The sequence below is a fragment of the Dermacentor variabilis genome, chromosome 11 (genome assembly GCF_050947875.1).
Source record: "Dermacentor variabilis isolate Ectoservices chromosome 11, ASM5094787v1, whole genome shotgun sequence".
In the NCBI taxonomy this organism is placed as follows: domain Eukaryota; kingdom Metazoa; phylum Arthropoda; class Arachnida; order Ixodida; family Ixodidae; genus Dermacentor; species Dermacentor variabilis.
This window is the reverse complement of record NC_134578.1, coordinates 9,731,585-9,756,910: the sequence shown is the minus strand read 5'-3', so window position 1 is coordinate 9,756,910 and position 25,326 is coordinate 9,731,585. Positions and strand designations below refer to the sequence as shown.

At 42.9% G+C, this 25,326-nt stretch overlaps 1 protein-coding gene across 4 annotated transcripts in view; it reads left to right on the top strand.

The window, feature by feature from the left end:
* The window catches only part of LOC142564721 (uncharacterized), a 32,336-nt gene extending 15,092 nt beyond the window's left edge, over positions 1-17,244 (top strand). Inside the window, exons 4-7 of one of the 4 annotated variants that reach the window (XR_012824661.1) lie at positions 10,669-10,854; positions 11,120-11,331; positions 16,242-16,385; positions 16,672-17,229. Coding sequence is in view for 2 of the 4 variants with exons in the window: in XM_075675857.1 (XP_075531972.1) it covers positions 11,236-11,331; positions 16,242-16,385; positions 16,654-16,857 (444 nt within the window). In the remaining 2 variants the exon portion in view is untranslated. Of the gene's footprint in view, positions 1-2,724; positions 2,979-10,668; positions 10,855-11,119; positions 11,332-16,241; positions 16,386-16,653 lie in introns of those variants that run through there. The other 3 variants (XR_012824660.1, XM_075675857.1, XM_075675858.1) reach the window with 3 other exon arrangements.
* Positions 17,245-25,326: the final 8,082 nt, after the last annotated feature.

Here is a 25,326-nt window from a genome sequence, read left to right as displayed (position 1 = left end):
TCAAAAAACTACAATCCGAAAAAATGATGAACGACTCCCTGCCAAACATGTTTACTTTTGGTATTAGCATCCTTCCCTATCTTTCTACACAGGATATCTAATGATCAATGTCAGACCATACATACTGAACCCAATTTTTAATGTTCCAGAGGTTCAGCCATGCACCACAATCATGTAGAGGCAAAGAAATATGCGCGAAGTGCAGTGCCAATGACCAGCCGTCTGAAAACTGTAACACTCCCCCACGCTGTGTAAACTGCATAGGGGGTCATCCAGCATATTCACAATTGTGTCCCTGATGGAAGAAGGGGGTGATTGCCCTCACAGTAAAAGAAAAGATTTAATTTTTTGAAGCGAGGAAGAGGCTTTCACTGTTACCTCAATTAAGCTATGCCAATATGATGCAGCAGGAGGCAGCACCAAATCAGTCTCACGAGTCTACAGGGGTCGCAGTCAGTGGTCCCACAGCAACTCCATCCGCCCCCTTGGTGGCAGCAGCCAGTGCTGCTCCACCATCATCCAAGACGGCCCTGCAGCAGCTGTTCCGCAGGTCTCAAGACTAAACCGAACGGCAAGGCCCAAGACACATGTCTCGGCGCCCGGCTCTCGATCATCCAGCACCTCGGAGAAGGCGATGGAGGTCGATCCCAAAACCCTGGCGTCATCAACGCCAGAGGAACAGCATTCTTTTGAGCTCTCTAAGAAAGACAAGCTCCTTATAACTGTGCTGAAAAGGGGACTGAATGGTTACCGCCCATCAAACGAGTATTGTTCCCTAATACATGTCACCTTTAATTTTTAAGTTCACACACATCAGTACATGTTTCATTTTACAACCATGTCTTTTATTGTACACTGGAATTGCAGAGGTCTCATACACAACATACGTGGCATCAAAGACATCATCAACATCTTTTTGCCAGTTGCAGTGTGTCTTCAGGAAACGAATCTCGATCCAAAAAATAGTCAAATTCTCAAAGGTTTCGCCGTTGTCCAAAGGGACCATGAATACTCCAGCGGCTTGTCAGGAGTCGCTATAGTCATGCAGGGCGCCAATCCTACGCGAAATGTCCAATTGAATGCATTCTTTCGAGGCTGTAGCCGTCACCATTCTTTCTCACAAAACCATCACCACTTGTTTGCTGTATATCCCACCCCACACCCATTTTACTACTAAACACTTAGAAAATTTAACAGATCAATTAACGGAGCTATTTGTTTTAGTAGGGTATTTTAATGCTCATTGTACTCTTTGGGCGCAGTGTCAAAACTGACCAAACAGGGCAGCACATTGAAGATTTTATTCTGTCCAATGATATCTGCCTTTTAAACTCAGGTGCACCAACCTACTTTTCACTCACTTCCCGTACTTTTAGTTGTTTAGAGTTAGCTTTTTGCTCACCATCTTTTTTTAATGATCTTAAATGGGAAGCCCTCGACACGTCATATGGTAGTGATCACTTACTTGCAGTCATCAAACTCTTATCATCACCACCAACCTTAGGCACTAGGCCATGCCTCTGGAAATTACAGCTCACTGACTGGCCGGTTTTTATGGAGAATGCGAAACTGGAAGTTGTCTTTTCACCAGAACTAAGTGTTCACGAACTTAACAAAAAATTCACTGAGGTCAGAAAAGGCAATACCCCAGTCATCCGGTATTGTGCACAAGAATTTAAATCCCTGGTGAACAAACGAGTCTACTGAAGCTAAAAGATAACAAAGTAAGACCTGCAGAATCCTATGGAGATACCCCATCTATAGTAACCTATTAAACTTCAAGCAAGCAAAAGCAAAAGCACGGTTTATTCGACGACAGGAGGAGAAATCATCACGGCAAAAATACATGTCTTCATTTATTAGTAGAGGTGCATCAAAATGAATGTGGAACCAGGTGAGGATACTTAAAGGAGAGTACTCATCATACACAATGCCACTACTTACATGTCCAGGCACACAGACAACACTGCAAGACCCGGCCAAATTGTTAGGCAGACACTTTTGCAATGTCTCCAGCTCAGCAAACGACTCAAATACATTCTTAAAATATAAAGAGTCGGCGGAGAAACAGAGACTGCCCACCACTGGAGCTTCAATCAACTGTATAACCCCCTAACAATACAGGAATTGAACAGAGTTCTTTCTGCCACAAAAAAAAAAAAAATGGCAACAGCTCTTGACCATGTCCACTACACAATACTGGCACACCTATCTCAAGCATCGGTAGAGGCACTTTTTAAATTCCTAAACAATATATGGGAGTCTGGGGTAATGCCTACAGATTGGAAAAATGCAGTACAGTGAAAGCTCGTTAATTCGAACTGTATGATTTGGTCCGGCCAAGCTCCACAGAAGTCTGTGCATAAAAAAGCCCGTTAATTCGAACGCGAGAAGGTTCCGCCATGGATAATTCGAACTACGCGCCCGGCGGCTTGGCGCCTGGCACACGGCCAGAGAAACGCGCATACTGCCTACACACAAGGCTGCATCGCCTCTGTAACGGAGAGAACGGCGAGAGAAGGCAAAATCGGGAAAAATCGAACCGGCGCGGTGTCGGCCCGAAGGCAGCGGCGGCTGCCTTCTCTCCGTTCTACGTTGACCTCCGAGACTTCTTGCCCATCGCGAATCTCGGGGGCTTTGTAAATCTCCTTTGCTTACTATGTCGACGTGGACGAGGGTGCAGTGGTGTGTGGTGCACTGAAAGATGAGGACATCATTTCTCAGGTCAGAAGCGCTGAACCTGTCGCTGCCAGTGATGACGAGGAGGAGGAAGACGAAGCGCCAGTGTGGCCCTCCGCTGTGGAGGTCATGGCTGGATTGAATGCTGCTCGTCTCTTCTTCATTTTTGAAGAAGGCGAAGAGGAGGCCTTCCACCACATTCGCCCGTTAGAGCAAGAAGTGCTAGCTGTCGTCTTCAAGGAAAAAAGGCAGACTACGATCACGGACGTTTTCAAGCATTAAATTTCTGACATGCCCTACTGCTTCCAAATTGCAGTGTACTGTTGTTCTCTTTCACTTTCGTTAGTTTGAACTTTCGTTAATTCGAACTGAAGCGGCTTCCCCTTGCAGTTTGAATTAACGAGCTTTTACTGTAATAGTGCCTTTTCTAAAATCTTGTAAACCTACAACATCCCCTAGCAGCTACAGATCCAGTGCACTAACTAGTTGTCTAGCCAAATCCGATGAGAGCATCATAAACATAAGACTCACATTGATCGTTAAATCAAGAGGCCTAATAGATATGCACCAGTGTGGATGCAAAAAGGGCTGCTCCACCACTGACCATCTCATCTGACTAGAACATGAAATATGTGACGCGTTTCTACACAAACAACACTGTCTCGAAGTTTTCTTCAATTTAGAAATAGTGTGTGATATAACGTGGCGATATGGAATTTTGAGAGACGTGGCTGTCTTGGGAATCTGTGGCAGAGTGCTAAACTGTCTATCTGATTTCATGCCAAATAGAAGATTTCAGATGGGTCTCGGCACAATACTTTCATGCACAATTTCGCGAGAAGATGGCGTTCCACAAAGTTGCTTTCTGAGCACGACTCTCTTCATAGTGAAAATTAACCCTATTAATAATATCATCCCATCGTCTCTTATGCACTCTATATATGTCGACGATTTGCAAGTGGCTTGCTGTGCCTCAAATGTACCCACCTGTGAAAGACAACTACAAATAACAATAAATAATCTCACATAATGGGCTCGCAAATATGGTTTTCGTTTTTCAAACCACAAAACTGTTACAGTTCGGTTTTCACAGAAGTGAGGGTTACACTGTGATCCAGTTCTGACATTGGATGGCACAGCACTGCCGGTCAAAGAAGACTACAAATTTTTAGTCGTCAATTTTGACAAAAAACTTTACTTCCTGGCCCACATTAACACAACAAAAATTAAGGCAAATGAAGCAGTAAATATTCTCAAAGTATTATCGCGCAAGCACTGGGGATCTGACCGAACATGCCTACTACGTATGTACCGGTCCCTTGTACGTAGCATTCTGGATGACGGTAGTGTAGTTTATGGTGCATCAAGGCAATCTTACATTAAAAGACTTGATCTAATTCATAATCTCGGCCTACGACTGGCGAGCGGTGCCTACAGACTATCGTCTGTCCAAAGTTTGTAGGTTGACTGCAATGATCCTTCCTTATAGCACCGCAGAGCACTACTTACACTTTCCTATGTACTGAGAATTTGGTCGTTACCACAACATATATGCTACATTGTAACACAATGCAAATCATGAGTACACTGCACAAATAAAAGGAACATGATTCAGCCACTTATCTTACGACATGAGTAATATTGTCAGACTTGTGATATTCCTCATGGCGTCCTGCAGATTGCTGAGAGGCCACAAAGAGTGTGACCTTACACAGCTATGTGACTGGACACTAACACATCTAAAGAAAAAAGACACCCCACAAGAACACATCATGCAAGAGTTCTGCACTATTCGTGGCAAATATGAAAATCACGCAGAATTTGCACAGATGGTTCTAAAACACAAGAATACGTGGGTGTCGGAACCGTAACGAAAAATTGGGAAAATAGCATTCGGATAAATCATTTTGCTTCAGTCTTTACCGCCGAAGTTTATGCGATATAAACAGCAGTAAAAAAAAATTACCACCGACAAGCAGAAGAATGCTATCATTTGTACTGACTCGTTAAGTGCACTCAGAGCACTAAACTTGGACTCCACGTGTGAACTTCTGCTTGGCGATATCCTAAACATGGTGGCCTGTAATAAATACGGAAGAACCATACGATTCTGCTGGGTCCCAAGCCATGTTGGGATACCAGGGAATGAAGCAGCAGATAGATGCGCATCCATGGCAGCACACAAAGGCATAACGCACACAACACTTCCATACAAAGACAGTATCCCAGCAGTTTGTAAGGCCCTAGCATCAAAATGGCAACTAAAGTGGTATTCTTGGACAAAAACAAGTTACACGCAACAAAACCCCTGCTTGGCAAATGGAAGTAGTGCAGTCACCAGCAACGCTTCTATGAGGTGATTCTATGGCGACTCCAAATTGGGCATACACACCTGGATGCACAATTTTCTATTTAGAAAACAAAACCTGCCAACCTACAAGAAATGCCATGAACCACTTACAGTAATGCACATTATTATGACATGCCCACTAATTGAAACACAGAGACGGAATCTTTTACAAAATCTCTATAACTTACACATACCTTTACACCCCACCTCAGTATCGGGAGATATTCCACTAGTGCCTTTCACTGATTTGTCCAACCTTTTAGATGAAACAGTTTTTTTTTTTTCACAGACTATAAAGTAACGCAGCTTTCGCTGCCTTAGCATTTGATTTCTTAATATCTTGTGGCTGGCGCAGCATGGTCTTAGTTGTTTTGGGCCATTAAACCCGAATTAACTAACCATACACCAGGCGAGTGGCAAGAAAGACCACTTACATCACTAGCACCACGTGTCTGAGAGACATGGACTTACTTTGCACACTCTTTCACATGTGTACGCAAAGCACCCTCAATGGTCTGTCTAGTTTGATTATTTGGGTCATGTTTGGTCAGTCTGCATGCTAGCAGGGTTGGGATTTCATTCTCTCAACCTTATTTTCACATAACTTGTATATAGCAGTATACATTAGACCTCTGACTCAACTCTCAGGTGTATTGGGTTCAACGTGATTATGGCTGCAACCAGCAGCCAGAGATATCAGCAGTCACATAATGAGTTATCTCTGTGCAACGTTCTCAGAGGACAAACAGATGGAAATAAAAATTGTGCCAGAATCATTGACGCTGGCAGGCCACAGAAATGGATTGGACATGCTGTCAATAATTCCAACGTAGGCTGCTGATGTTGATTAGAGTGTTTTGTGATGGCAGCACAAGTTATCATCAACGTGTTTTGGCAGATGACATGAAAGCATCCAGACAAGGTTGTGGTGAGCCGGCAGCATGAAACAATGCACCTCAACAGATGGCGTCAAGCAAACTTTAGCAAGGAACATGCCTTGACACCATCACCTTAGGTGGTGGGAAAACAAAACACAGCACCATCATTAATCACAGCATATAAACCTTCTCACACAAAATAGCTCCTGTGCAAACAGCACGCATACATATGTATATCAAAGAGCCAGTTGGCATTCTGCTCTGAACACCAACTAGCTTTCTGGCCAACCTGTGAGCTCCAGAGACGTGGGAGCCTTTCCCTCTTCCCCGGTGATCTGCTTTTTGTCTGCTGGCTGCACTTCCATGGCAGCCCTCTCCTCTACCCTATGGCACTAACCTCTACTAATTCTATCACTGGAGAAGTTCTGATTGACTATGAAAATGGTAGAAAAGCCAACAAAAGCTATTCACTCTGAGTGTTGCAAAATCCACCTTTCATGACACCCATGCACGACTGCCCTGACAGAAACAAGTCCCTTTGTCGAAATTTGGCCTCCGGCCTGGGACATACCTTGTCCAACCACTTTTGAAAATTTCAAATTTGCATTCTTCTTGGGAACACTACGCCTGTAGTTGGAGGTTATAATGTGCGACGGTCCGCTCTGTACTAACACTACCTAAAGGTATTCTAGCAGACTGCTACCATCTCTGTCACCCATCAGGCTTGCGCAGCTAAACCTGCTACAAGTGCATCCTCAGTGCAACTAAGCTGGCATGCACAAAGCTGGCGTGCGGATGCTAGATGGTACCTGTAAAGGAAGAATCGTATATTGCCATGTTAAACCACTTTAAGTTTACCAGCAGTAAATCATTGCAAGTGTGCATGCTGTTTTAGGTGCCGACGCAAGCCATGCACACTACATCATCATCATCATCAGCCTGGTTACGCCCACTGCAGGGCAAAGGCCTCTCCCATACATCTCCAACTTAAACACTTACAACACTTAAACAACTCCAACACTTAAAAGAAGGTAAACTATGCTGAGTGCGATGGCAGTGAGCAAGAGTCGGCCAACAAACTATTCTGTGAGTGTGTGTGCTGAAGCGATACAACTTTGATGCCATATAATTGAATGATTAGTGGATTGGTTGATAGATTTAGCCTTACATCACAAAGCATCGCTATAAGCTACATGGGACGTCATTGTGGAGGGCTTCAGATTAATTTTGGCCACCTGGAGTTCATTAATGAGCCCCTAAAGCTATAAATAATCATTTTTTTTGCATTTTGTCTCAATCAGAATGCAGTGGCCTCAGCTGGTATTTAAATGCACAAACTGCTGTTCGATGTCTGTGAAGGACAGCTCATTACGTTGTGTGGGATGAAGAAAGATCACAGATACACAAGCCAGAAAGCTGTCATACCAGCTGCTTATTCTGGCATTTTAGGCAATAGAGGTAGTCCACATTTTGTCTGCGGCAAATACTGTATGGGAATGTAATCAATTCAATAAAATTAATTGAGACGAATGCCAGTTGAGGAACAAATAACAAGCAGTTGTTATGTAACAAGATATTTGCTAAGTCATCTACAAAGAATTAAGATACATATACCTACTGCAAATGTTGGCTTTAAGTCACTTTAAGACCTGTTAAATTTGAATAAATCTTTAGAATACCACGAATCATAGTTTTCAGCCACACGTGTGCAAAATGTTAGGCAAATACATTAGCGTCTCACACATTACTTTCCAGAAGAAGGCCCAACTTATGGACAAAGCTATGTGGAACGCCAACTTAATCCGTGGTAAATTGTGTGACAGATAGTTCAAATCGAGTGCTACACTGAAGATTCCTACTAAAATGAATATCTCTCTAGTCTGATTGGTTTCAACTGCATAGTTACAGCATAACATGCACCCTGAACCAATAAATTCAGCAGCTAGTTAGCAAGACTCTGCAAACTTACATTAGTTAACTCAAAGTGTGGTTTATTGTGGGAACAATGTGCATAAAAAACAATGAGAGCCTTCTCTTCGTATCGTTTACGTGTTTCCAAAAGTGATTCTTGATGTACACGTAGCTTAAGTTAGTAGTCTCATCGTAACCTGTTTCTACGTTCACGAGTGTCGCGGACTTCATTGCTGAACAGCGCAGCTGCCTGATGAGAGTCAGTATCGACGTGATACAATGGAAGGCTAGTGACATTGCTCGAGATATGGGAACACCCCGGGCAACGTTCACAGTGTCTCGTGGCTGGGCGCAAAGGTTTATGCAGAGGAATGGCATTTCCCTCCGGCAAACAACGTCTATACGACAGAAGCTGTTAGGAGATTTCGAATCAAAGCTACTAGAATTGCAGCGCTATGTGATTGACCTGTGCCGTTCGTCAAGCATGCCACTGGGGCATATTGGCAATGCAGGTCAAACGGCTGCGTACTTCAATATGCCGATGGCCAGGACTGTACATAGCATTGGTACCCCAGAAGTCTGCATTAAAACTACTGGTAATGAAAAGACAAGATTGACGGTAATGCTGGCATGCCTGCCGGATTTCTCATCGAAAGACAATTACGAAAGAAACCTTCCCCTGGAATGTGGTTGTCCGCTGCCAGGAAAAGGAGTGGATAGATGCATTAGCAGTTCTTATTGGGTTAAGACGGTGTGGTGTTGGCAACCAGGCACTCTTCACCCTGCTACAATTTTGGTATTGGACTTGTTTCGGCGGCACCTTACCTTTGAAGAGAAGAAGCAGGCGGAGACAAGGAGGCATCTTGTCGTCATTTCTGGTGGAATGAGATCCATTCGTCAATCACTGGACATGTGCCTAAACAAGCCTTTTAAGGACAGGATGCAGAAGATGTACACTGATTGGATCCATGTAGATCAAGCCCAGACACCATAGGGAATTCTCAAGTGCCCGACTGCATTGCGGATTGTTGAGTGTGCATCTGCCACATACGTGGTACGACCTCCCTCATGGTATGGTTGCTCGCGTGTTTCAAAAATGCTCCATATCAAACATGCTTGATGGCACCAGGGATGTCTGAAAGGGTGATAGCGATAAGGAGGATTCGATTTCGTCGAACTCACCCTCCAAAGATGATGACAATTAGCAAAAGCACCGCGTTTTACGAAAAGTGATAATCACTAGTTACATTGTTTACTGAATAAATGTTCCTTTGCCTTGGATGGCCTCATGTTCCTTTCATAGATTTATTTTTTTTTTTATGCTGCACACAATGAGGTCACCCCTCTTGTTACGGTTGCTGTCACATTACAATCGAGTAAATACGGTATGCGAAAACCCTATAAGATTAGTGAGATCATCATGTCCTCATCAGTGACCTGAGGTGGAAAATTCAGAATGACAGTTTGGCTTTCATTCTCTTGGTTAACAAGAACTTTTTCTCAGCCAAAGGCATTACAAGTACACTTTTTGATGAGATAAACAATCTGCTCTCCTGCTGAATTAGTGTGCCTGTTTAGTGTCCCTTTGATAATGGCACTGATGGGCTTCCCTTCAGGCCTCTCCGCGTAGTCGTATTGATCTGTCACCTTTTTCGAGTATTTAGATATCTGTAACACATTTGTACATGTTGTAGTATGCATCAATATCATTGACTATGTTGTAACAATAATTTTATTTGTATATGGACATCGCAGCTGATTAAAAAAAAAGGAGGATCCCATATGATGAAAAAAAAAATGTTGACATTGCCCAGGTGTAGGTAGTTTGATTTCACTGATGCCCTGCTCTGGCCTTATTAAATGCTTACAAATTTGGGTAGTACTTTTCTTAATAGAAACATATTTGTCAAATTAAACTGTTTACGAAATGGCTGCTCTTAAAGTGCCAAAAATGCATCCTGTGTGTAGTGTTAGCTCAGCATCACTTTGAAATTTTATTGCCAGTCTGCAATCACCATCACGGAGACTTCCTTGTGCACAGACCGTTGACGCATGTCAACTGGGGAGTGAAGCACGACTGTTGTAGAATCTTATTCCTGAATACCAGAGTTGGACGTCCATGAATTCCTATATGTACTCATGGTATTCTTGTCTTTAACATGTAAAATGGTGTGCCTGATGAATTGCTGTTGGAGTGTGAAGTAGAGTGCCATCCTGGGCATTCACCTGGGCCCACACTTACCACTATAGATAAAAGGTGGCAGCTATAGTTTCGATCCCATGAACTCCTGCAGTTAAATTGGGCGTTCAACTACAAAGCCACGACTGCAGTATAAGCAGTTGTTGAAGGAAAATGACATACGGGTACATTCCCTATACTTTGATTTTTCCCTTGCCGCGTATATATACTACTACATTGAAGGCGTAATTACCTCATTTTCTTGTTTTAGATTAATACTAAAAAACCCTCATGACAGCAAGAGTACACATTATAGTATATCTTTTTAATAGTGCTAAAGAGCTGTAAAAAAGACTCCAAGCGTCTGACATGTTACAGTTCATACTGACGATTTATGGGACCTAGATACATTCAAGCAATCTCATGTACACAGGTTCTCACTTCAGCATACACGTTAGCTTCGAATAGCATTTGATTCAGCATTATGATCATCATTCTCTTGAGCCTATTTTTTCTGCAATGCTGCCAGGAGGCAGCTATGTCCGGTACTATGTCCTATGGTACTATGTCCGGTACTATGTCCTACTATGGCAGCTATGTCCGGTCCGGTACGGTACTACTCATTATGTAGTAAAGCAGTGCTGTCTGGTGAAATCACATATCCAATGCAGGTTCCTATGGAAGTCCCCCAGCACACCAACAAGACAGTGCCTGGGAGTTTGTCTGTCTGCCATTCAACTATTGAGGATGCCCAGTACTGTGTTTTCACCCTGAAGCTGCTGCCGAAGAGGCTCTGCTTCAAGACATACAAGGGAGTTGGGCTGTACAACAGCATAGAAGATGGCTACATCTGAGAAGTGAGTGTTATTTGCGATCACAGGTCAACAGCGTACTGGGCCAATTACAGGCACCTGAAGGACTATGGTGCAGCGAGCTTGTCAACCATATATAAGAATTCATGACTGCGAAACAAGAAACATTATGAAAGGACAACACATATCACGAAGTGCCTCGTCCCTTCATGCTGTCTCTTGTCCAGCAATTCAGTCGTCAGTTGATAATAACTTGGTTGTGCTAAGTGGCTTGTATTCAGACACCCTTGTGCTATGCTACCTATCCCAGATCCGCCGTGGATGTGACATGTTCCTAGTCGACGGCCGCCTGCAGAACTGCTCATATTGGATGTGGTACATGAACTGTGCGACTGATGACACCTAGGAGAACATGGTTACCTTCTAATGCAAGGGGGCCATCTCCTACCTCATGTCCAGGGGGGTGAAAGCCAGAGAGCACCAGGAGGCCAACCTGAGAGTGGTGCAAGACATAGGACCAAGGTGTGTAGGAGTTTGTTAACATAGTATTACTTGATGTCAGGCTAGTTTGTGCTTGTCAAACAGTAATGATTTTAGTGCGAAAAGCACTATCACAGAAAGGGAAATACATTAAGATAGGATTAGTGCTTATATTCAACTGTTTATTTTTGCACACAGTGAGCTTTCTTCATTCTCTTAACATGTGCACACTGCACATGTGCTTGCATCTTGCTTCACATTAACAAAAACTTCCCAGATAACGCATTTCTTATTCACTTCACCGTTCTTTTTTGATGAAAAATGGCTTCCATGATTTTGCGAGTTACTTTGTTTTTTGCTCCTTCCTAGGATCCACATCTCAACAAACCATGGCTCCCAACCACATGAAGCCACATGCGTGCTTCAGTGTGCTCTCCTTATTCTTGACATTAAGCATATGGTCCCTTATTCAATTGTTGACGCAGCGCCTCATCTGGCCAGCATAGCTCCTTTTGCACGCTAACATTATTTCATAGACTACCTCTGTGGCACACTTTGTGGATGGCCGGGCATGCTTCCTTTTACAGCCTTTTGGCTGCTGAGCAAGTTTCTCCTTAAAGCGAGGACACAACTTTGTCAGTTTGTTTGGTGCCGTGAAAGCCATCAGTACACATGCCATCGTGCACCACTTTGTGAATATTAAGTCACCACTTTATGAATATCCAGACACCACTTCATGAATATTAAGGTGCCACTTCAGGCCGTTCTCTCACCCTTTGTGCTTGAGCCGTGCCATTTCTAACCTTCTGAAGAAGGCTTTCTGCCACTGCAGGCAATGAAGGAAGGAACTCGGGGCCCTTTCCTGAAGGGGGTCCCCAAGTTAGCATAAAAATTAGGAATGTGCTTGAGCATTTTCATGTTTACACACCCATCGTCATCCCTGGCGTTATTATTTATGCAAAGCACTGGCGCATTGTTATTGGAATAAAGCTCTTTGTAGCTCCATCGACCTACTGTAAACTTGTCTGCTAATATGGCAACATGTGCCACTTACAGATTTAATAAAAGCACAAGAAAGGTTTTCTTTAAGAAACGTGCAACGCTGCAATTTTTTATAAAGCTGTTACTTAGCAGGGCAGGTAGGAAACGTGTTAAGGAAAAAAAAGAGGAGAAAAAAGAAAAAAGAGCAAGAACACCAAGGGCAAAATTCACAAAGTACAACCGTACACAGTCAAGATCCCAGAAACACTTCACGCAGATTTTTTGCAGAACAAGTGAGCACATCGATATTGCATCTGGTGAGATCATTGAGTAAACTGGGCAGCCAGTGGCATAACATTTGCTGGCCATAATTAATATGAAGTTGAGGAACACACCAACACGATTAAAATAAACATGGTTAAGGTGATTTACCATGAATATGTTTTTCTTATGTATTTCTGAAGGGACAGGTAAGGACATTTCCACACCGCACGTGGTCTTCTCCTGTGAGAACTGCGTGCGATATGTTCTCTGGGCAAGAATTGCTCAATGACCACTGGCTATGAAAGCACCTGCAACGGTCTCAGAGAAAGCACATATGTATCCACTGCCTTTACTGCGGCAACAGAAAGTTAGCGAAGGTGAAGCACTTGCTTACTGCTTGTTTTGTGTTGCTCACCAGTTATTTGCTAGCTAATGAGAAAGGACTATTTGTTTCATTGTTCTTACATGTTTAGAATGCACAAATGTCATAAGCTGAAATTGTAGGATTGTTCTGGCATATGAAAGCAAAAAAAAGTATGCTTACGGATGGAATTAGTTAGGGAGTGCGAGGAACCAAAGTGAACTTGGAAACAATATTTGCATGTAGTTGAACAGAGACTGAGAAGTGGTGACAGTAATGCCTGAACAGGAACACTGGCATTTCTGCACACTACACATAATATTTGAGCAGAAGCTTTTGGAGCATTCCATGCATCAATAATTTCACACTGTGTTGTGAAATTTATGCACTGTCACATATTGTGCCTTAATTATGAAAACAGATATCTTTTCATATCAGCTTAGCTGCCGTAACACTTTTACTTGGAGGGAAATCCAAGAAACATATTTTGTTTGCTTTAAATAAAACTACAGTATTTAAACCTGGCACTTTACAATTTCGCACTGCCGTTAAATTTTGTGGTTTTCATACACGAAACGGAAATTAAACTTCTATTATACCCTTTATGGGAAACGACATATATCATCATGTAGATGCAGCAAATTTTGTTTGATTGGCTTAGATGTTCATAGAACAGAGGTATTTCTGAGTTTGAGCCTGAATAGACAAATCAAAGCTTGTCCGTATACTCACACACATTAAGTCTTGAACAGTTATACATACATTGGTTTTATGTTGTCATTTGTTCAACGATGCCCCCCTTACTCAATGCACCTCTTTGGGCCTGTAAGGTACTTTGAAATAAAATAAATTAATAATACATTATAGATAGGTGGCTCTCATTACCAGTCTTTCAGGCTTAGGTGTTTTGGTTATTTCTTCATTCGTTATAAAGGTAGCATTGATCATATTAAAGTTTGCTGAAGCAATATACACAGCTTCAGCACCAGGTGCCATTTTAACATGCTGTAGCGGGACACCTTGTGCCACAGTTACATACACTCCGGTAACTCTATTCCGATTGATGTACACTTTACACCTTACATTACTTTTCAAATGTTTACCTATTTAAATGTAATTGTGTGTATCTTTCTGAAAGCTACAACTTACTTAAAGTGTACTTGGAATAAAATATCTGTGTGCTACACTGTTCTACCTTTTCGACTTTGCAACAATTTTCTCTATGAAAGAAAGCTGTTAGGCTGTTTAGAATTTCCTGTTCTACATAACGGTTTAGTTTATTTATTTTTTTTCGACTGCGTAAAAGCCGGCGCACCTGTTGTAAAGTAGTAACATCTACATCTAATTGATGTCACCTTAAACGGTAATGTGAAATCTGGGGCAAAGGTGGCAGGATAACACCAGTGCCAGTGCTAAAACATTGTCCGTTTCTTTCCTCTAGTGCCTCCATCTTTGCAGAACTCATGTCACTGAGTACAAGAGGATTTACATGGGCAAGCAGCTGATTGCGCCCGTCTGCAACTACGGCTTCACACACTGGCCAAACCTCGACAGACACTAGTTCTCCACACAGCGGAGGGACCTCACAAGTGTCTAGGCAAGCAGCTAGCACTTTACTGATGTGTGACACATGGCGCGTGACTGGAGTCTGCACTCAGGCAGAAGCGTGCAATCCCACATGTGCCCCGACCATGCTAAGGGATTCACGTGGAGGTCTGGTCTCACCACACACCTGCCGATTCACACGGGTGAGAAACCGCATGGCAGCTGGGTCTGCTGGAAGATGTTCACACACTGCGTCAATGCCACGAAGCACAAGCTGGTCGTGCATGGCCGTCAGTATACCTGCTCCTCTGCCCACACTGCGGCAAAGGGCGCGAGAAAGTGAGCACCATAAGAAACCACACGCGCGCTTGTCACCGCGGCCACGACATTGAGAAAGAGAATGATGGTGATTGGAAGGAAAGCACCCACGTAGGAAAGGTTGGACAGCAAGCAACCTTGCGTTGGACAAAATCTAAAGAAACCATAAAACATGGTGAAGCTTGTGGGCATTCTTTGTAGTTTTTACGAAATTACTACAGCAATAATTTGCGAAGGGGAGGAATTGTTTTATAAATGGGAAAGATTGGCCACAAAATCAGCGCTGAAGGCATTTCCCCATTGTCAGATAAGGTTGACGCACTTCTCCAGGCACCAGAGCCGAAATCAAAGAAGCAGCTTCAATCTTTGTTGGGGGCTGTCTACTATTACAGCAAGTTCATGCCCCAGTTAGCAACAATAGCTCAACCATTTTCCAGACTTCTGCAAAAAAATGTAGCGTGGCACTGGGACGAGCATGCTAGAAAGGCCTTCAACCAAGGGAAAGCTGTATTGGCGCAACCACCTACGCTCGCACACATGACCCTGAAAGACAACTTAGGCTGTCGTGTGACGTGTCGCAGTATAGTGTAGGAGCACTCCTATTTCATGTCTATGATGACGGAAGGGCACGGCCCATTGCTTATGCTTCGAGAATGCTATCTGAAGTGGAAAATAAGTACGGTCAACTGGAGAAGGAAGCGTTAGCTATCATTTTCGGTGTAAAGAAGTTCTACTTCTATCTTTATGGGTGCTCATTCACCTTGGTCACAGACCATAAGCCTCCTCAAACAATATTGGGCGCGACAACCGGGATTCCCACCATCATGGCTGCTCCTTTGCAACGCTGGGTAATTACGTTGGCAGCGTACTCATACAATATTATCTCCAAGAAATCGAGCGAGGACGCAGAAGCCAATTTGTGCTCACGTCTGCTGCTGCCAGATCTTAAAGTGGAAACCAAAGAAACAGAAGAAGCATTTTATTCATTGCGGTTGGACTTGTTGCCTGTTTCTAGGCGAGATATCGCAGCTGCCACGAGTAAAGACCGAATTCTTTGTCAAATGAAGGAATTCACAAATGTGGGATGGCCCACGTCGATCACGGGTGAGCAGTTGAAACCTTTTTTTTCACAGGTGCAACGAACTGATGGTGCATCAGGGATGCGTCATGCTGGGCGCAAGAGCAGTTGTTCCTGCAAAGTTGCAAGGGTTCGTTCTGGATGAACTCCATGACGGCCATCCCGGCATCATGCGCAGCAAGGAACTAGCACGCAGCTACGTGTGGTGGCCAACTCTTGAGGCGAACCTCGAACTTCACATCAGAAGCTCCACTAGTTGTCAACACACATTCTAAATGGCCGGAGGTTTTTGAAATGCGATCGATAACTACAGAAAGCACGATTCATATTTTGACGGAGCTCTTTGCACGTTTTGATTTCCCTGAAACAATTGTTTCTGATTATGGACCGCAATTTGTTTCGCAGGAGTTCAAGCACTTCATGCAGGCAATGGGGGCGCGGCACATCTTCACGGCTCCCTACCACCCCAGCTCCAGTGGACTGGCAGAGCATTTCATTCAGACCTTAAAGAATGCGCTCCACAAAGACGGCACAGGAGAAACACTGCAGGTAAAGCAGCATAAATTTTTGCTGTTGTATCGCAACACGCCACATGTGATGACTCATGAATAACAAGCGGCATTGCTCCTGGGACGACGCTTACGCAGTCGGCTAGATGCCGTAAAGCCTTCCGTGGGAGAAAGAGTAGCACACAGACAGTGTACTCAGGCACTAAGTCCTTGTCGCGAACGTCATTTCTTGGTAGGCGACAGTGTGTTAGCACGTAATTATTCTGGAAAACCAAAGTGGGCTCCCACTGTGATTGTTGCTCAAACAGGACCTGTCTCTTTCCAAGTATTTGCAACCACCCCAAGGGGCACCTTCACCTGGCATCGCCACCAGGATCAGCTGCTACAGAGGCCTGCAGAGGACGTTACCCCTAGGCATGGAACAGCTGGCGAAGTTACGACCAGCAAGTTCCTGGTTTATCTTGAGACTGGCGGCGCACCAATTCGTTCCAGTCCACAACCATCCAGGGTAACTCCGGTTATACGACAGGCAACACCAGCACACGCTGAGGCAAGACGCTACCCCATGCGACATCGTCGCCCACCACACAGATTCTAAGCTGGACTCTGAATGACTGTGTGCTTTAATAAAAGGGAAGGTGGTGTTGTGTCGACTGGCGCTCATGTTGATAAGAGCACTCTGTGAAGTGCGCATGCGCCAGTAAGTGTTAAAAGCAGAGTGCCGCTTGCTAGTGGTGCCCTTTTTCTTGCCCGAGCCTGAACCCACAAGCATGGGCTAATAAACACCATTCACCCGGAACTTGTCTGCTCCTTTTGGCACGTTTGGCGCAAAACATAACAGTAGTACATACGACTACGACTACTATGCAGTCGGTGCGATTTCTCTAGAGCTCTTGGGTATGTTTGAAATCTTGGTCCAAGTTAGCTAGGACGCCCTGCATATACAATAGACTTCCATTAATTCGGCTCTGGTTAATTCGATCTTTAGGTTATCTTGATCCCAATCTAAAGTCTCGGCCAGTGTCTATGCATTTCTGTGGCCCAAACTTTTGTTTTTTGGATCCTACGTCCTTCTCCGGATAATTTAAACGTGACCAGTCAGCACACACGCGCAGAGCCCTATCCCTTATGGTGCCATATCCCTTATGGTGCCATATCCCTTATGGTGACCCCGATAGTGACCCCTTTGCAGTCAACGTCTGTCTCGACAGAGCTTAGGGCACAGAGAATGCATTGAAAATGCCTATTCTTGGTCTTCCTTAGGAAGACTTTCAAGCATTAATAGTAGCTCACAATGTCTCATTACGGTATTTACCCGATTCTAACATGTATCTTTCTTTTATTTTATCAATATAATTGGGTGGAAAACTTCCTGTTCAGTGCAGTGGAATAAAAACCACAGCCACCGAAGCTAACTTTAGAAAACCGGCCACCATCGAGCACCATGTATTAGACTCTTGCCCATTTTTTTTTGCATAAAGGATTGGATGCCCATTAATTAGATTTATGCTCTGATTACGAGGTTTAATGTCATTCCTCCATTACTTTTCTACTTTAGATACATACAAAGTGGACATGTGTTTGATTTGAGGGCATGTTAGAATCGAGCAAGTACTGCCAAATAAATCAGCATTGTGTCCTGGCGTTCTTTCTGCATTGCATAATACAACGTATCGTATAATTCTATCTATTTCACCAGTGCCGTCAGCGTCAAGTAACGGAACTGGACGATATAATGAAATGGTGAAATATGTTGGGGTGTCGAAATATTGATCGTTTCCAATTTCTGAAAAAAATATAAAGTATAAATGTTCCTTGAAATCGGCTTGGCAGCAAAAGGCTTATTCATGTTATTTGAATGCGTCTAATACTGTTCACTGGATGTCGGGTCAACTGAGAAGCATTTCAATGTGAAACAAAGGAAAGGTTATTCTATATTGTGCTCTGTACTATGACAGTAATGAGGTCACCAGATGCATGTAGTAGAGTGTAGTGCTCAGTGATCAAGTAAAGACAACACTTCAAAATAACATATTGTTTTGAAGAAACACAAACATGGTTAGACGGGCTACATGTAATAAATTTATTTGCATAAATCAAGACAACCATTTCTTAGGCAACTTAAGGGGCTACCTGCTTATTTAGCAACTGGTAACTACTGTGCATAAATGATACCGCCTACGCATTTGCTCAGGGACTGTTTCATCTGCACAATAACGGCTATTCTGCTATGGAATCATTTGGAAGAGTCTCCGCTTGCATCGGACCCTATAGAATGCAAGAACTGTTATCCCTATGCTATTCAAATTGAATGGCAATTCGACAACTTTGAGTAGTGAATCCTCAAATGAAATAGCAAGAGATTTGATTCGTATGTGACATTTGGAATATTTGCACACTCTGGGAAATACGTTTGCATAATGACAGAGTTCAACCCTCTTGAAGCTAATCAATTTTTCTCCTTGTTTTTTTCAGAAACTGTGAACTTTAAGGTAAAATTGTGTGTCTTACAGTTGGTAGGATTCAGCTTTCCTTCTTAAATAGAACAAATTTTATTCACATCTGTTCAGTGGTTTAATGAGTGTGTTGGTGTGTTCCACATGCATCTGGTTATGAAAGGCAGGGTTGGTAAAGCTTTCTTTTGAATAAACCAAAAAGAAAGCATGTGTGATACACATGCTAGGCTTTCCTGACCTTGCTGCCTGTTGCATACTTTCCAACGAAAGCGTGATTCGGCGTAGGTCAAACTCGATTTCTGTCAGCTCTTACAATATTTCCTCTACAGAGGGCTTGCAATACTGATCGTCCCGGAAGATTAAAAAGTATTACAAGATAACATGCAGGTGCAAGTGTTTATTTGGTGGCACTGCGTTTTACGTGCCAAAGATAAGACCTCATAATGTTACGATGTTTAAAACATGTTGCATACATTCTAACGGGCAACATCAACACAATTTTGGGTCAACTAAAACGCCTAAATTCTAATAGTACTGCAGCCACAAACCACATGCCACGCAAAATTTTATGTGTGAAATATGAATGGATGCATCACAGAAAGCATGCAACAATCAACAAGAAATGTCATTGCCACAAGCAGAAAATTATGAAGACCCAGGACATGGAGAATTCACATCCACCTTAGTACTATGTGGGCAGGTGAGACAGTGAGAATGGCACATGTGTGTGTTTTTACATTTTGCATCTGCTTACCACCACATTTTCATGTGCAGTTGGCAATGATGAATAACTGTAAATGTTGAATGCAAAGACCAACACACAGAGCACAGTGTTGTGTTTTGTCTTCATGTTGTTTCATCTGTGCTCAACAACATCCACAATGAAGATCACCAACTGCACCAATATGCAATGTCATACTAGCCATAACCAATGCTGCAACAAAGAACACCATACTGATTTTGTCTGCTCAAGGTTCTTTGTGTGTACCTAAATCTTAGTACACATACTTCATTCCTGTTCTTCCAAAAGGAGTCATCATGGTAGCTACAAGGGTTTAGAAACAGCAAGGCTGGGGAGCAGAGTGTGGCATAAGGTAACATTACTGCACACTGCATTGTTTGCAGTCCAAAGCCCAGCTGTAAGTTAATCCAAACACACTAAATATAAGTATCCTTAGTTTACACTTTGTTTTTTCAATGCGTACTACTTTCCAGTTGGTCTTATCTCAAACGCTTTGTTGCAATGTAATGTTAGCCTAACAAGACATGAACTTGCTTGCGAGCGCCTTCTATAACATGATAACAAAGTGCTACAAGTTTCTACCTTAGATTGGAGATGTGTCACAGTATTACAACTCCTTCTGTGCCCCCCAGAGTTTGTCTCCTATGTGCTGTGCAGTACTCCTGCGCCTTTGAAGTAACACATCTTGATGTTACAAAGAAGTGCATTGTTTCTTTTAGAGAAAAAGAAAAGACACTTTTAGGTCTCGGAACAAAAGTTATTTCAGTGTTTTTGCATGGCATTGACATACAAGTTCAGTGGAAAATGGCAGTCGCATCTCGTGAGGCGCTGTTCAAACAACTTTTTGCAAATTTATGACATCATATGTTCGGCTGCTGACAGGTTCCTGAAATAACTTGCACTTGTAAAGCATGATGTCCGGTTGCCCTCACGGATATTAAATGCAGGGAAATGAAGCTGACCGAGCAAGATCCCTGGCAAGGCTGAATAATTTTTTTTTTGTAGAATGGTTTTTTGATGCAATGAAGCTACTCTTTATTATGCAAATGCAAGTTGCTTGGTTTCTTTGCCTGTGCCTCGTGTCCTTGTGTAGCAAGTTGTCTTTTGCAGTCGGCCATGACTTCCTGCGTCTTCTGTGCATATTTGCTGCGAAGACAAAAGAGAGCAATTCATTTTTCCAACGTAATGTAATGTTGCTGCACATCTTAGAAATATATTACTAATAGATTCTTGCTTGAAAAGCTAGTCTAAATCAGTAGCTTCTTTATGCTGATAAAATAGGTATTCTCAAGATTAGTTGCTGCCGGAACGGATCTGGTATTATTGTTAGTTCAACAATGTGCCATAGGCAAATCAGTAACACTATACAGTCAACTCAGAAATTCTAGGCACAGTGGGTTGTTTGAAAACCCACACAGCGCACAGCCAATATTGAATACCATAATTACTGAATACAGTCAAGTACCTTTGTAATTAAGTTCTCGGGACCTCCAAAATTCTTTGGTTTACAGTCAATGCATTGTAAAGGTCTCACATTGTACCTCTCACAACAGTGCAGCCTAAGGATGTTCTAACATAAGAAAATTTTTATTTAACAGGAATTCGAGAGAGATTTAGTGAAATACTATATGTTGCTATTTTTCTTTGCACATTTTCTCTGACAAAATGTGCGACTGCAGCCAACATTATTGTGCCAAGGTTTACAGCATGCCCCGCAGCAAAACCCAGAAGCTATGCAAATTAGGACTGCAGATCACGGAACGCCTCTATTGCATCCCTTGCCTTTGAAATTCTCTGCTTGGTTATGACTGTTGACTTCATTGACTTTCGTATCTTCTCCACCTTAGATGGCTTCGAAGGTGTCGGGTCCTCAGTTATGATTACATGATCACGTCATCAGCTGAAATGTATTCGTCAGATGTCATACTCGTAGACACGTTGCATTAGCATCGTACCTATAAATTTGTTGCATTTGAGAGAGAAAGTTCAAATCTAGTGATTGTTTGAAGCCAAATTGTGATTAAGGGCCTGGATTTTTTAAAATTCAGCCCCTAAGTGGCTGTATACACACTTCAGGGCGGTTGTAAACACATGCCGCTTTGAGACCCGTTTTTTTGTTGTACGCGTAGGGACGGTCTTTCTATACAGAGACATCCCCCATGGCATTCAGAGCTGTGCGCTTTTATTTTCAGAACAAACGAACATTGTGGAAGGGATCAAGCAGTTTCGTTTCTTTTTGTTCTTTCTTTTCTAGTGTACAATGATTGCAGGTTAAGTTTGCAATCAACTTCACATTTCCTAATTGAATAAAATAATTCGTCTACAAGAAAAGACAATTTCTGCTGGTGGAACTAAAGATAAGCAAGCACTTTCTATGAACGCCGATTTGCACGCTTATTCTCACAAGAAACACTCTCACGTTCGAGTGCAGCTCATGCACACTTCGGTGAATCACAAACTCCTCTGAACACCTTAACTGAGTGATGCACAAGAGGAGGCTCTAGCTCGGGGCCTCCTAAAGACTTGAAAAAGGATAAATTGTTTTTCTCGGCAACCGCAGCACTAAATTTGGGGAGGTTTGTTACATTTAAGAATTTAAGATCTACCTAGTGACTGTTGGTTGCAAATTTTTTATTTAGGTTGTCATTGTTTCAATAAAAATTGACAGAAAGGGCAAATTTTCTGGAAACGAAACTATTATGTTTACAAATCTGTAACTCGGTAATCAAAAATAAATATCACAATTCTGCAATTTGCATCTAATAATACATCTAAAACCAACAACATTGATATGTTATACATGGCTTTCAAGAAGACCACTAATTTGTGAGTAGAACTTTTGCAGGAACCTTGTACACAATGTAACAAGCTCTCGTAAGATATAAATCTGCTTTTTAAATTTGTTCGCTTTGGATGCTGTCGTGTATACAATTTACAGAACTGTGACATCTGCACTAGATGCAGAGTTACAAATTTCTAAAGTTCATGCTTCTATATTTTTCGAACTTACCAGCTTTCAAAAACTCCTATAAAAAACTAGGCCTTAAATCAATATTTGGCTTCAAACAGTCACTAGAACTGAACTTTCTCAGATGCAATAAACTTCATTAATATCAGACCAATGGTTATCTCAGAAGAGATTTTCTGCTTTTTACATTATTTGAATAGGCAGCATCGGAGATGGGCCCATGTTAAAGCTTAAAACCCTGCTTCGGAGGAACTGTTTCAACAGTCATAAATGATGCACTGCTTTAGTGAGGCATGTGGAGCGCAGCGGACAGACTTGGTGCATCCGAATGCAGATGATCGACTCAATAAAGAGTTCTGTTTCTCGGTCGAAATTTTGTTAACTCAAGCTTTTTTTCGAAACCATTCCCAGTATCCCAGGTTATGGGTGACGTACGGCAGTAGCAACATAGGTCATTGCACTTTGTGACGGTGTTTGCAACCGCAACGCGATGGAAACATTCTTCTATTACACGGTTGTTGCATGGAGGAATAGGTGTTGTGTTCGAAGGAAATATTTAAAAAAGCTGCCTATTCATCATTACTTCAGTGCCGACGCTTTACACCAGCAGGTAGGTGTGCTATGGTTGGCTGTTACTCTTTGGTTAAACTCTGTGCCACAAGGTGGCACCACCATACTGCTACCACTGCTTGCCTTAATGTCTGTGGTAGCTCGTTATTCTGTAAACTGCAATGCATTTATGCTCCCTGATTAGAATGAGAATGTTCACGTCTCCAACTGCAAGCCGGCCTCTGCTACTGTGCTACCTATAGCTAAGATTGCACGCTGTGTGGGTAAACGGTCACCGATACCACAATAAACTCATTGAATTCGTGTACAACACAGATGCCCTACTGCACACATTACAACATGTAGAAAACGCTAACTTGATAGGAAGCTATATGGTTCTCTCCCTTTGTCACACCAATATACAGAGTCTTTGACTTGAAAACTAACATTATAATTCTACTAGTATAATTATCAACTGTTTTGTTGTTTCACGAGGTTACTCGTGACTTCCATTTGGGTCCAGTTGGAACTTATTGGCATACCAAGCTCCAGAGATGTCCATCTGGACTTCTCATGATGCCCAATTTGAACTAACTGGATTTTGCATGAAGCCCAACTGGAACTTGGCCCGGCCCTCCTATGATGTCCAATTGGAACCAGTTGAATCCCATTCAAAAATACAACTTTGTTTTTTTTTTTCCTTTTTTATGACTGGGTTGACAGTAACATTCATTAATTTGTAGTGAATCTCTTTCCCATTTTTCTTCCTTCCGTCAGAACACCCAATAGATAGTTCGCATGAGACGTCACGGGCTCCGCTTCTCTCCGTGTTAGTACCCAAAAACGACAGCGCACCATATTACCACGCATACATCGTTCTGATTCTTGATGGTGTGACATTGTTCACTGCATTGTCACTGTCAGTGGCGTGTCATATATGTCTAACAAACCCTCCTCCAGAAAGTGAATGTGCGGGCTGAAAAATTTACTTCGCTAAGTGCTCGCTAAACTATTCGCCTTAGTGAAACGTGTCATGTGCAGTGTACTCGTGGGGTGCGCTCATGCTCATGCGTCGCTCAATATTCAGTCTGGCGATGTGGCTCTTAATTGGGTCACTCTTCCGTTCAGTTCACGCTATCTTAAAATAGGATATATTTAGTACCTGTTTAATTAGGAATTATCGAGGAAATTTTGCAGTTTGGAAATTAAGGACCCATAGTCAACAAAAACTTCTTCTCTAAACAAGATTGTCTTGGGTGCTAGAGCCTGCAGTGCTTTGGCACTGCGGTTGGCCCAGTACCGAAAGAAATATAAAATAGTGCACCAGTGACGTGGACCCCTGTGTCCTATCTATTGCGAGTGCAGACAAACAGTAGTGCATGCTATCGCTGGCACGGGTTTGGCGACGGCCTTCTTTCTTTCCTTCTTTCTTTTTTTGCATGGTGACGTCAGGCATCGGTGCAAAGTGTGCTCTATTCCGTTCCCAAGCTTGTGGCAGTGTTGCAGCTCGGATTATCATGTTTGCCAATGGAAAGTGAAGGCTTTATGGATCATAATGAAAACACTTAATTGTCATAGCATTGGCGCCCGTGCAATAAGGAAGCAGGTGGCGTTTTCTAATAGGTTGGGGAGATCAGCGTCACTGACACACTGTTTAATTTTCGTTTGGGTTCAGGGCAGCCCACAGCCAAAATACTGCAGACCGTTGTATCTAGGGAGATTTTTGTGCAGTTGCTGTTGGGCAACATATGACTGTCGGGCTTCAACTTTGTAAATGCAATATTGCCTTTATAATCGTGAATTAAAAATTTATTAAAATATTTTCGTTACATATGAACCATCTCCTCCACGAAGCCGCATTTCTATTGGCCGCCAAACCTTGCAGTCTGACTACAGATGCGCAAATGCGCTTATCACAGGTTATCAGTGCTGCACCCTGTGTTATTTGGTGCAGAAAATAAACCAGCGTGTATATCTGCTGCATTGGCGATCTCTGGGAACGAAAGCGAAGGGGAGGGGGGAACGTGCGCGGTATCAAAGGCGGCTGTGCTGGAGCCAGGACATCAACTCTCCCCCCCCCCCCCCTCACTGGAAATGTTCGATATCCTCGCCTTCCTGACTACACCCCCCGGGGGGGGGGAGGGGAGGCAGAATACCTACGGGCTCCGTGCGCCAGATAGCCTAACTACGCGTCACTGGTCACTGTTATCGATTTGTAGCCCGGTGCAAGACGAGCCTGTCGCGCTCTCGTGCTGACACGTTTCTT